This window comes from Halichoerus grypus, chromosome 3 (assembly GCF_964656455.1).
Source record: "Halichoerus grypus chromosome 3, mHalGry1.hap1.1, whole genome shotgun sequence".
Lineage (NCBI taxonomy): Eukaryota > Metazoa > Chordata > Mammalia > Carnivora > Phocidae > Halichoerus > Halichoerus grypus.
In genome coordinates, this window is record NC_135714.1 from 49,380,437 (window position 1) to 49,394,799 (window position 14,363).

The 14,363-nt window shown below is 32.4% G+C and overlaps 1 protein-coding gene across 25 annotated transcripts in view; it reads left to right on the forward strand.

Annotated features, from left to right (window-relative positions):
• Nucleotides 1-14,363, forward strand: part of ADGRL3 (adhesion G protein-coupled receptor L3) — an 829,369-nt gene that overhangs the window by 781,478 nt on the left and 33,528 nt on the right. For 12 of the 25 annotated variants that reach the window (XM_078068714.1, XM_078068715.1, XM_078068697.1 and 9 more), the window contains one exon: nt 13,134-13,262. The exons of the other annotated variants lie outside the window; for them this stretch is intronic. In XM_078068714.1, the coding sequence (XP_077924840.1) occupies nt 13,134-13,262 (129 nt within the window). The remainder of the gene's footprint in view (nt 1-13,133; nt 13,263-14,363) is intronic. 25 annotated transcript variants of the gene reach the window in all.

The following is a 14,363-nucleotide window of genomic DNA, read 5'->3' on the forward strand; positions in this document are numbered from 1 at the left end:
TTATTTTATTTAGAAGTTCCCTTACATCTTCTAACAAATGAAAACGGATCCTTGCAAGTGCTCTCAGATAATTAGATATTAAAATCCATCATTCACTACTGAAGGTTTTCTTTCCTTTTTATTTTCTAGTAATAGGTGGGAAGAATAAAGTAGTTACCTGAATGCCAAGTAAAAGAAATAATAATTTACCTAAAATGGTGCTACCCTTGAGGCTAACAAAAAGAGATAAACTAATAAAACTGAATTGTCTCTTCTAAATTAGAAATTAAATGCACATTATATCTGCCTAGTTGTACTTTCCACTTTTGATTTGTAACCGTATTTTAACATTGAAGAAATAAAGGTAAAATATTTCTTCTCCCTACCTTAGATAATGATATAAGCAAACACTGCCTTCTCTTTCCTCCAAGCCCTATCCTGCCCTTCAGAAGCTCAGAGAATACTAGTTCAATTCATACAGCCCTGCTCAATAACCAGTTATGTAGCAGAGCAGGGATGCGACTCATTCCCATTTTAAACTCATGTCTTCTCAGAGCCTGTATTGTCTTTCCCAGGAGGCTGGTCACCAAGGCAGAAGAAACTTCACAATAAATCACCTGTCACTTCGTTAATATTCAGGCTACTCAACATATTTTGCTTTTGTGTTTATAAAGAAAAATGCAAATGAAAAATTGTAAGTGGTGTTTCACTGCAATTAATGACTTCTATAAATTAAAGCCTAAACGGGTGAAACCCTCATACTCATTTACTGCACTTTATTAATCTCAGTAAATATTATAATATGGCTTTATATGCCTAAAATATGTCATATTTCCCCAAAGCCTTGCTGTTCTGAAAGATTATAAAATTGTTTGTAAATATTAACCAGATCCTGCTATAATCTGACATCTATTTGTGAAATTTGCAAAAACAGTTAAATGATGTGCCTAAGAGTACTTGCATGGCTAATAAATCAAAGTGGACTCATATAACAAATTACTTTTTATTATGAACAAGCATTATGATAATATGAGTGCAAATATTATAAGTATCATATGGCATGTAAAAAATTTTCATTTGAGATTCATCATTACATTTATATGTAATATTTTTTGACCTTTATATTCTTGATTTGTAATTGAGGCAATAGTACTCTCTGTGTTAATTCCTTTCCTTTTATACATGTCATCAATAAAGACATAATCAGAAAATGTACAATAAAATAAGAGTATCTTCTGTGTTAGGAAAATCACTTTAATAACACAAAAGCAAAATATGTACAGATTTTAAAAGTGAAATGCTATGCCAAATAGATAATTAAACAGTGCTACTAATATCTTGATTCCTAACTCAAGGAGACCAAATAATTTTCAGAATGAACTCTCCATTACAAAATGAAATACATTAAATATTGATTTCTAGGCAATCAGGGGCAAATGTTCTTGCTATAAATTGCTGGCAGGAATTGAAAAAAATAAAATTTTTAAATGCTTGCCCAGTGAATCCTTCTTATGCTTTGCTTTTAACTTTGTCTCTTTGGTATGAATCTTTTAAATCATCCAGCCTCTTACAGCCAACTACACAATAGTAAATATGGTTTATACTTTACTATTATTATTATTATTATTGTTATAGCTTTTATAGATCGCTTCACAAAGAGAATTCTCTATGTAGATTCATCATTATTATAGTTTATTATCTTACCGCCTTATATATAGTTAGCAGTATCTCTTATCTCCTTATTATAAATCAAACAAGCTACAGTGAGTTACCTTGATAATTTCTAAATATAGCACTCTAAAACATTCCCACTTATTTTTGAAATATTACTGTTGTTTCATATAAGTTGCTGAGGATGTAATTTTTCAAAAAAATATCTTTTTAAGAACTAAATATACATACTCCTCTTCAGAAATCTCTGGTGTTCTTTCCTCTAATAGAACACAATGTGGCTCTTTATAGTTTTTGATTGCTTTGGGATTTCTCCTTTAGTGGGTATAGTTACGATTTTATCTGTTGTACACTATTCATTATTCATCCATTATCTTTATATCCATGAAGAAGCTGGGTTTTTTGTCCAAGTGGAATGGCTAATAAAGGATGAAATCTAGATTCTAAACAAGATCTTTCTGACTGCAAAGCCCTACTCATGAGAACAAAAATGTTCACTCTTTTCTTACGATGACAGTTTTTCATGAAGCTTGCTAAGACTAGAATAAAGATATTTTTCTCACTTCACATGGAAATATGATATTCTTAACACCACAATTTTAACATCTTTATTTCTTAATTTCCTTCACGTACTCTTCATGTCCTTCTACTTTATTTTGTGCTAGGTGTACTTCTTTAGTGTGGATTCATCCTATTCATTTAGGGAAAGAAAAGCTTTAAAACACTGTGAATTTCTGGAGAGACGGATTGGCAATGCTTTTCAAAACTACTTGATATGGAATATGCTGATTTGCTATATATTATTGTCCAATTTTAGGACTTAGGTTGCAAGAAGATTTTTATAATCACTCTTCTTTTCTTTCCTGGAAGGTCTCAAGGTATTTTATTCGCAGAATCTTTTATCTTTAATTTCTTATGTTTCAGTAAAAGGATGAACATTTTAGTCAGAGCAAAGATTGTTTTTAAAAATAGGTAAATATCTTCTGCCTATAATAATTCAGTATAGCACCGGCCAAAGATATAACTTGCCCCAGATATTTGTACTTTTGAATTTGATATTGTCATTTGTCAGGACAACATAAAAATGCCTTGAACAAGTAGAAAATCTGTTTGAGTTAACTTCAAATAAATACTGATAATGTTTAAATTAAACTTACTATTTTTATGTGGTAATTCCAGTTTTAACAAAAAGTATGAAATGTCTTATAATTAAAATTTAAAAACAAAAGCTGACTGTACCTCTCATCTGGAAAAACGTTCCTACTGCATTATAAACATAAAGCTTGTGATGATATAAATGTAGTGTACATCCAAAGTTAAATAACAATGTCATTACTTGTTCAAATTGTTTTTTTCTAAGAAATAGATTGTATTAATTTGTATCTGCTACTTTGAAAGTAAATAGAAATTAATTCAATTACATGAAAAATTAAATCATGGAAGAGGGATATATGGTTAGCCAAAAAGAGTCCTCAATAGAAAAAATAACTTAAATTGTCATTACCAATAATTTATTAATTTCTGCTTTATTGAATTACATTGCATACAGAAGCATCCACTTTATATAGCTCAACCTTATATACTGCATGCCATTTAAAAGTATACACTGCATCCTGTGATAGGTTCTCCATTATTTTCATAATAGACTTTCTACATAATTTATTACCATAAAGAATGCAGGTGCTTCAAAAACTAAGACAAGTTACTCATCACATTCATAGAACGTAATTTACAACCCCAGAAAATCACTGGAGAATTAAGAAAGATTTGAGAGGATACATAGATTGAAGGAAGATAGTTAATCTTGATGTAGAAAAGTAGAAACAATGTAAGTTTCCTGAAACAACCTCAGTCCCTAAATAGGACAGAACTGATCATGATTATTTGATAAAATAGGGCTTCTCTGAATGTTATCAAGAATCTCTTTATTCACAGATACTTTGTTTTAATTTATTTTTCTCAGACATATTTTTTTAAATATCAGTTCCAAATTTAATATTCAGGTTTTAGCCAGGATAGACCTTCTGCATGTATAGGAAAATATGCCAATGTAGGGCAGAGTGTTATATAAAAAGTCATATTTTCTTCACATTGGTAAAGCATTTCATATTGTTAAGTAGTTATTATACTTTGCTTACCTTCTTTTTTTCTGAGGTGTATTTTATTAAGTGAAAATGCACAAGCAATGTGTGATTTACAAATACATATATCTGTGGGATTGACTACATACTATTAACAGATATCACTATGAGATAATCCAATGTAGAGAAAATGAATTAAGTAGTTATAGTGTGAATGACAACGATAAATATTCTTTTGATAAATGCCTTTGATTTACTAAAAAGAACTGTAATTTACTGCTATTTTGCCTGTGGTTAAGCAAACTTGGCTCATTATCTTTAGGCTTAGTATTTTTTGTTTTTAGTACTATGAAATGTATTCAAAAATGTCCAAAGGTATTCAACATGTCCCAAGTTAATAGCACACAGAAATATATGCCTTTGGACACAAAGGATGAGTTTTAGAGATGAATGTCTGAATAACATATGTTCATCATTTCAACTGTAGATTAACCTCTTACACTATTGTGCAGCAAAGATTCACCAAGAATTCTGAGTTTTAATTTTGCTGCTGTTGGCTTGAGCAGTCACAAAACCAAAGATCTCGAAGCAGTTTTGCTTTCAGTTAATTATGTAAAATTATTATATATAATTACAACATATAATGTAATATAGGATATAATATAAAATACATAAGAATATATAATACAAAAAATAAAACTTTAGAGCTTCAAAAAATATATATATATATATTAGATTTTAGGTTAAAGGCGGAGTTCTTAAAAACAAAACACAGATTCTAAATTATAAGAAAAAGGTAAGGTTCTTACCTCAAAATGTAAACACTACTTCTAACAGTAAGATATTGGGAGAAGGTGTAAACAACATATAACAAACAAAATGTTATGCCTACTTTGTATAAAGAATGTCTACAAATCAATATAGATAGGCAAAAGGTAACAGGCAATTCACAAAATAGGGAACCCTTCTGGCTAATAAACATGAAATATTACCCCATCTTTATGATGATCAGGGAAAAGCAAAGTATAACAGTAATATGAGATATCATTTTATCTCATCAGATTGGCAAAAATATGAAGCTTACAATACCAAGTGCTAATAAGAATCTGAAAAATTTATACTGCTCGTGAAGGTGTGAATTGGTACAAATACATTTGACAGAATTTTGGCAGTATGTTCTAAATTGAAATGTGGACAGTGTGTGGCCCAGTAATTTGACTACTAAGCATTTATTATAGAAAAACTCATGTGTCTGAACAAGAAGACATCTATAAAGCCAATTAGTGCAAAATAAGGGGGGATAGACAAGGTAATTTCTAGGGTTCCCATATCTAAAACTCTGAGCTTATCTATTAAAACAGAGACAACACCTCTGCATTCAGAATATTTAATTTCATATTGAACTAACAATAACCTAATCTGTACTTTGGAGAAAACATGTCATTGAAGTCCATATTAATAGATTCCCAGTGAATGAATTTGCTATTAAAAGAAGCTGAAGTTATCTCTGAACCATTTGAAAGAAATTTAATAGGGCAGGTTGATTAAAATTTAATAGCAAACTTGTTGGCTATTAAAAGTGCACAGTGTGATAAATCAAGATGTCAGCTCTTGAATTTATGACTTTAGAAAAAAATGATGAAAGGGTTCTTGGCTTTCAATAAAATATTTCTTCTTTGACACTTCATAATTTCATTAATTATTTGAATAAGAACAGTGCAAAATATAAAATTATGGTTTCTGTGATTTTTAAAGTTATTTTTATATAATTTTTAAGGATAGCATGTAGATTCTTTTAGTTTTGTTCATTATTATAAACAACTTGGTCTTGATTAAAATGGCTGTTCCTGTTTTATAAAGCAGCCCTTTAAAATTGAACTTAATCATTTCTGCACTCTTTCTGTAGATTGTGTGTGATGTTGATACTGTATTGTTATACAGAAAAAGAAAAAAATAGGAAACAAAATACTTAAAATGGATAATACCTATTGAATCAGTTCTCCAGAGTTCTGGAAGTCTCTTTTATTGATTAGCTTTCATTTTTGTTTGTTTATGTAATATAAATTAATACATGAATATAAAAATTAAATAATTGAACATTACAGAAAAGCATACGAGAGAGAAGTAATGCACTCCTATAAGGCTCCTGATAAAATTTTATTGAAACATATTTTTGGGAGAGGATGCTAAAAAATGTTTGAAAATCACTGATTTAAATATGTTTGAATAAAACTACCAGAGTCACGTGTGACCTTGAATAAGTTATAAATGTCTCTGGGCCTGTGTTTCTTTATGTAGTAAATGATGGTAGAGATTAGATAATGTTAAAATCTTATTCACTTCTAAATTCTGAGTTATAACTTTTCTCCATTATGTTATACTGCAATTCATCAGATGATTCTTATATTCATAAGACATATTTGGGGTACTTCTGATTCACTCTTTCCAGTTTTCTTGTTTATAATATAGTTCACTCACTAAGGAAAAAAGACTTATCTTTTTTTTTCTCTATACCAGTTTTCTTAGCTCTTTGAAAAGAAAATCAAAGTCACGGGACCCTTTCACAAGAAAGAAATTCAATCACGTGTGCATGCACAACTGACCACACAAACATACAATTTTACATTCAATTTTAAGGGTCTCACAGCTCAGTAGATACTATCTCCTGGCAAAAGATCCCTTGCTTAACACTGAAGTTAGTATTAAAATTCTATGGAAAATGCCATCTTTAGTGAAACTATTTTTTACTTGTACGAAGCGAAGTCTCATTATGGGCCAGAATTAAGTTCTGAAGACAGACGCAGAGAGGCATCAGCCAGTAGTAACTCTGCTTTATATAGAACTCTGATTTACATGCATTAGTCAATATATGTATTGGAAATGACTTCATAAATGCAAATATGTCAAATCAAGGGAGAGAGAACCATGAGGAAATAGAATGGAGGACACGGTATATTAAAGAAGAAAGACCTATCCAGGTAAAACTGTTCTATTGGAATAAAACAGAACATTTACCATCTTAGATATTCATAAATAACAACAATTTGAAAATTAGTAATGTTGGTATGTGACTCTCAAGAATGGTGTATTCAGTTGGTTCATTAGAACACCAAGGTCCACAACTAGACAACTTTGCTTACCCAATAAGAACAAATAAGAAGGAAAGTACATTTAAAAAAAAAAAGTGTGAGGGGCCGAGCAGAGTGACAATTCAAGTTCTTTTACGAGCTTTTTGATGTACTTTTGGTAGCCTGCTGTCAAGAAGAGACGTTGTTTGAATTAGGTTTCTGAATGATATAATATGGATTCAAGTGGGATTCAACTGTCATCTTTTTTCAGATCTGTTTTTTTACTTCACAATTTCAAAGCGTGCCGCTCTACGTTTGATTTCCAGGCCTCAATTACACGTAGCACAGTGAACTGGCCTAGACAGTGCTGTCGTTCAATGCCTCCCCATGTCAAAACATCTATTTTATTTTCATAAGGAAAGAAATACAACAGTTTTGTGGTAAAACTATGCATTGGAAAAGAGTGTACTCATTATTATTCCATTCAAATTGCCCTCATTAAAAAACTTTTATATCTATCTCTATCTTCAGATAGAAACGAAGTAAAAAAGAAAAAGACTCTTTTTAAAAGTCTTTTTTAAAGTCTGTGATTTTACATTTAATACTTTTCAGTGGCTTTAGGATCTGACTTTCAAATAATTGTCAGAAAATCTTCCCGAAGTTTTTCAGTATGGAATATGAAAATCCTTTTTGCTTTGTGTCCTGTTTTCGCCAGAAAAGATCTTGTGGTTGGCTCTCTGTTGACAGTCTTGTTGATGATTCGCATATATTGAAATTCAATTTAACTCCTTTTCCATGGTTTTCTTAAAGAGCTAACCCTTGTTTGTGACAGCAAAGGAGCAGTTTTGACTAGACTATACCCAGGATTTGGTGAGTCAGATTAATTAAGGAACAGTTACTCTTACATAGCCACTTGGAGATTTTTTTTACTTTGAGCTCTTTTACCCAATTTGAGCTTTTTATTTTAAGTCACAGCAGGCTGTGCCAAGTTATTTTCCCCCTCTTACTGTATTATCTGCAGTTAGTATTCAGGTAGCATTTTGTTTTTCCAAATAATCATATGAGTGTTTATAACTGCTTTAAACTTTCAATATTATAGGATCTGGTACAGTGTTAGAAGGAAATGAAGAAATCACATTATGAATTGGACAACTGACAATCTTAAGAAATTTGCTCAAATTAGAAAACTGCTCATAATTGCTAAAATGACTTGCTTTAGTTTGATACATTAAGGATGCCGTAGATTTCACCTTTTTTTCATTAATTAACAAATATTTACCAAGCCCCGGGAACTATTCCAGACACTTGGTATAGAGCAGTCATAAAACCCAGTGTCTTCCTTGCTTTCCCAGGGCTTACATTCTAGTGGAATTTGCACATAAACGTTCTTTTCCCATACGTAGTGTTATAAGTATCTTCTCCACCTCGCAACATCAGCCTATTTGTGTCTTCAACCTGACTAACCAGTAAGCTTAACTTTCAGCTGAAAAACAGTGACAGATGGTCTGTAACCACTGATCTTCTTGGAAGCAATTTCACAGCTATTAGAAGGGAAGTTTACAAATCAGAAGTTAGTCGGAGGGAAGAGGAAGAGACAGGATGGACAGAACCTTGGAAAATAGTATCAGAATTCAAAGTCACCTGAGTAAATTGGGGAAACAGCAAGAAGCAAACAGAATAGGCTTCAGCAAAGACAAGTGAAATGCAGGGCAGCTATAGAGAAAGACAAAAGTAACTTTGCACACTAAAGACCCAAGAAGACAGGTTTTAGACAAGTTTTCAGTTTAGAGATCTAGGCATTGACAGAAAGCCAGTGTTTTTGACATGGTAAGGGCCACCTTTCAAAGGTACCACTGAAATGACTAAATGAGAGTGGGGACTGTAGGAACCATGTGATAATGGCTTGTTGCACTTGTTTGGAATGGAAGCAGGATAAATGACCTCTTGCAAGCTTTGAATATCCATGGAAAAAGGATTGCCTTCTTACTCTAGGGGAATCAAATGACAGATAACTGGTTACTCAAACATATCCCTTATTCTTTCAAACTAACAAATCCATAAACCTGATCCATAACTGATTCACTTTCTATCAGGAAAAAGGCCCTGAATACCAATGATAAAGAAAAAAGTGTATTTTGTTGGAAAGTTTTAGACTATTTTTATAAGTGTTTGTGTGGGTGTAGGTTTTTTTTTTTTAAAGATTTTATTTATTTATTTGAGAGAGAGAATGAGATAGAGAGAGCATGAGAGGGGGGAGGGTCAGAGGGAGAAGCAGACTCCCCTCTGAGCAGGGAGCCCGACGCGGGACTCGATCCCAGGACTCCAGGATCATGACCTGAGCCGAAGGCAGTTGCTTAACCAACTGAGCCACCCAGGCACCCTGTGTAGGTGTAGGTTTAAAGGCAGGTGGATCTCTAATTGTGACTGCATGTCACTCATTAAGCTATAGATCAGTATCTGATCTGGATTGCACCCAGATTTGAGGAAGCCACCTACCAAAGCCACGTGGCTGGGACTGAATGTTGTTGCATTTAGTCAACACTGTGTCACAGCATGGCATTTCTGTGATTGTTGCTGGCCTTTCCAAGATGAGTGGGAATTGATTAAAAAACTCAGTCTTCCTACATTAGTAGTTTAGTAACAGTGTCTTCAAGTACATTCAAAAACTAGAAAATACTTTAAAGAACTGGAATAGAACTTTATGCTAGGAAAGCTATAGCCAGATGGATTATCTGTCACAATTTTGATAGCTTCATTAGAATTCAACTACAGACCTCCATTTTTGTATGATTAAATTTTTTTGTCCTTATATTTTAATTTTTTATAAACAATGATGAACAAAACAAAATACTGAGTCACCTGCTTTTTGCTTATGTTTGGTTCTTCCCAACTCACCTGTTTCTTTATCCTAAAGCACCTAACGGGTATATTCTTTTACATTGGTATAGAAAAAAAAAATATATAGATAGGTATGACAAAGGAATATTTTCTTTTGTAATCCATATGAAGCAAGGGGGGGTGAGTAGCATGCAATTTTTACAGCTTTGTTGTTTTTTAATTGGTCCAAATTAAGTCATATGTAGTAATGAAGGAAGATGTATAGAACACAGATGTAAGCCCCAGCCATAAAGGTCTAACCCTTATTTGATGTGTGAAGGAATGTAATGATTTTGAGCAATTTTCTATTTTTAAGGTTTTTACCCTGGTTCATTTTAAGTTGTTTACACATTTCATTTTCTATTGAAATTCTTAGAGTAATTTTAGAAAGTAATCATTTGTGTTGGAAGACTAACTTTCCTTTTTACTTGAAAGAAGCTACAATAATAAATGTTAGGTATCAGGTACAATTTACAGGTAATTTGCTTTTTAAAAATGTTGTGCAAACCCAGTCTAGTCTCTAACAGTCTTAAATTTGTGTAACATTAATGATACACATGTTTAAGATTTACAATATTCCATTTCTTATCTAAAAGGCACTATAGCCAGCTCCTTGTAGTTTTTCTTGCTAGTATTCTATATATTTAATTTATCAGTGGAAGTTAATAGCCTGATTGACTCATTGTATGATAAATTAAAGATCTGCCATCTCACTGTGTTAAAACCATTTGAATGTATATGTTGTACAATTTCAGCAAATACTCATTTAATAAGTGAAAAATTCTGTGCTAGTCCTGTGCTAGTTCTTCACAGGATGTGTAGAATACATACGCATGGCTTATTTCCTATAAGAATTGAAACCTACCATCTCTAGAGATCTGACAAGCTATATTGTGCTGTAACTCTAGAGGTGTTCACTTACCCATATTTGAGGTTAAAGTATATGTTATTTGGGGCGCTTGGCTGGCTTAGTCAGTAGAGCATGCAACTCTTAATCTCAGGGTCATCAGTTCAAGCCCCCCTGTTGGGCATAGAGCTTACTTTAAAAAATAAAAAACAAGATAAAGTATGTATTATTTGATTGGTAATTTACTGTATCACAAAGAGCTATGATTTCAAAAAAAATATTAAAACTACCATGGCCAAGTTTTTTCTTCTCATTTTGTTTTATATTTTCTACAAATAACTTAACATTTTTGTTTCATTTATAGATTACTTATTATTTTGAGATAAACATAGATCCACTTACAATTATATGAAATAATGAAGAGTTTGCACACCTTGTGCCCAGTGTTCCTCAATAATATCTTGTAAAACTATACTACAAAATCACTGCCAAGATATTGACCAATATCTAGCAATCTTGTTCAGATGTCTTCAATATTAATTATATTTAATTGTATTTGTGTGTGTGTGTGTGTTTAGTTCAATCCAGTTCTATCACAAGAGTATGTTGTGTTATAGCACTGTAGTCAAGACACAGAGAGGCTCCATAACCACAAGGAAGCCTCATGTTGCCTCTTTATAATCATATGGCCATATCCACCTCCCTCCCCCTTGCATCTTTAACTCTGTCAACCACTAATCTCTTCTCTGTTTCTATAATTTTGTCATTTCAAGAATATTATATATATATATATATATATATGGAAATATATATGGAATCATTTAGTACATAACCTTCAGATTGTCTTTTTTACTCTCTATTATTATCCAGGGATTCATCCAGTTTGTTATGTGTATCAATAATTGTTCCTCTTTATTGCTGAATAGTATTCCATTGTAAGGATGTGCCACCGATTGTTTAACCATTCACCAGTTGAAAGATATCTGGGCTGTTTCCCATTATGGACTATTATAAATAAAGCTGCATGAACATCCATGCCTAGGTTTTTATGTGAACATAAATTTCCATTTCATCTGGGATGAATGTCCAAGAGTACGATGCTGGGTGGTACGGTAACTGCATGCTTAGTTCTATAAGTAACTGCCAAACTGTTTTGCAGAGTAGCTATACTATTTTACATTCCCTCAGCAAAGTATGAATGATCCAGTTTCTCTTCACCCTTGTCAGCATTTAATGTTGTCACCACTGAAATTTTCAGCATGTTATCAGGGTAGTGATACCATACTGTTGTTTTAATCTGTATTTCCCAATAGCTAATAGCAATTCTTTTCATGGGCTTGTTTTCTACCTGTATATCCTCTGCTATGAGATGTCTGTTTATATCTTTGGTCGATTTTCTAATTGGATTGGGTTTTTGTTTGTTTGTTTGTTTTCTGTTTTGGGTTTATTTTAATTGTTGTTGTTGTTTTATTGTTGACTTCTAAGAGTGCTTTCTATATTCCAGATAGTAGTCTTTTGTTGAATTTGTTTGCAAATATCCTCTCCTGGTCTGTAGATTGTATTTTAATTCTCTAATATGTATATTGAAGTTACCATATACTTGTGTTTAACCTGACTATCCCCATACAATTTGCATTTTCCTTTCCTCAGTCACATTTTCTTTATCATCTAACATAAACATGCATTCTGCATTCATTTGATACATGGCTTAGTTATATTTAATCAAACTGTTCCTCTGATCTTTTGCTTTTTTTGGTTAAGGAGTTTTGGAAGGTGGGAGGTTGCAACTCATACTGATGATATGTTATAACTAAGTACATCTACTCACAAAGAGATGAAACAATTTTACTTTGTGACTTTGCTGTGCCAAAGTCGAACAACCAATTGGAAAATGGAAAATGGAATTATATATGTGCTGGATATTACGGAGTGAATATTTTTTTTAAATATTTTAAAATAATATCCATATGATTATTTTATCAGATTTGTAAATTCACCTAATTAGTATGCTTACTACGGTATACTAATAAGAGTGATTATATTTTATTTTATTTCAATTTAAGGAATTCCTTTCACAGAATTTTAAGAAATGTCAAATTCTGTTGTGTCAACAACTGCTCTCCAAATGAGTGTTTTATCGTAATGTTGCCTTTTATTCTTTTTTTATTTTCATTGAGAACAACACAATCGTTTCGGTGAATGAGGGAATGTTTTGTTTATTTTGGCTTTTCTTTCTGTGTTTTAATTTTTTTTTCCAGCTTTTGTTTTGTTTTGTTTGTATGGAAGACTATATTTTGCTTTTTAAAATTTTTTTTTTATTTTTAGCAAGCATGGGAGTATATTCTTGCTTATATTTTGGGAAAGAGAACACCCTAAATGTGGCTTAATCAACATTGTAAACCATTTTCTTTCCCAATGACTCTCGGATATGTGCATTATTGGAAACATGTGTGCTTTAGTGGCATATATTTTTGAGTCTAATTAGCTGCCTGCCTGTAATCAGGGCTATATCAACTGTTGTCATTCTAAATGTTTCCTTTCTTTTTTTCAAACACATTTGCCTGATTGACCTTTTTTTTTTTTCTCTGTCTCTCTATGGGGCTGCTCCAGGAGCCATGGCTAATCATCTTATAAGCAATGCTCTGCTTCGTCCGCATGGTACTAACAATCCCTATAATACATTGCTTGGGGAACCGGCGGTCTGTAACAACCCTTCTGTCAGCATGTACAACGCACAAGGTGTGCTGGAGTTTATCTTAATTTTTTCAAGTGAGAGTCCCATTTTATGTAGCTTTATGGCCACATTCTATTTTTCTTTCCTTCCACCTGCCTTTTCTTTCTTTTGGAAGCAGACACACAGACTCCTTTCGCCTTCCACCCCTCTTGGTGCTTTTATTTTCCATTTTCCTTAGGTTTTCCTTAGTAACCAATGGATTCCTTCTTTCTGATAAACAAATGCTTGATTCATCAATCTGTGTTTGTTTCTCTGTAACGTTATAAAATGTATTGTGATGTGTCAGTGCTTTTCTTGTTGTTGATTGATTTCTCTATTAAATACCTATGTATTTATTTTGAGAAATGAGATATTTGCCTAAGGTAAGTAAGATAAAAGAAGACTTGATTCAAGAGTCTTAATGTTATAAGACCAAGAAAATAATCTTAACATTATTAGGCCATGAAGCGCACTCTAGGCGCAAGGCATTGCTACTGGTGAAGCACTCAGGCCAACTCCATGGAAAATTACATTGAACTAAGCCATGGAGAAAAGAGCCATTCAGTTTGCTACTGAACTGAACAATAGCAAGTCAGGTTCTACACTAGCTTGCCATTGCCAGTGTGAGCTGGCTCAGGAACATCATGATTTTTTTTCTACTGTGGCTGTGTGCAAAAAACAAGGCTTTGGGATATGGTTCTTCTGAATACCCTCCAGCTTTAAATGATGTACAAATTTAATTGCATCTCAAACAAATAAGTATAAATCTCTTTAAAACCACTTCTACTCTAAGTGTTTGGACATGGCTTTACCTTTTCTAAGAATAAAAAAATGTACTGGAGCACAAGAAATTAAAAATATTCATATCATACAGAAGAGACCACAGGAAAGAACTATTCAAATAAAAGTTTCCTAAAAGAAAAGTCCTAGTTAGGGATCCAATTATGTAATATTATATTTAAAGAAAATTCACTGTAACAAAGAGGCTTAAGTGGTTCTTTGAAGTTGGATATGATAGATTAGCAGTATTTAGCTTTCCCAGGCAATTTTGAATAGAATTCCTATTATTCTCTGTGGGAATCTTTGCGTTTTCTTTTCCTTCTCGGTCAGAGGTAAAATATTAGTGT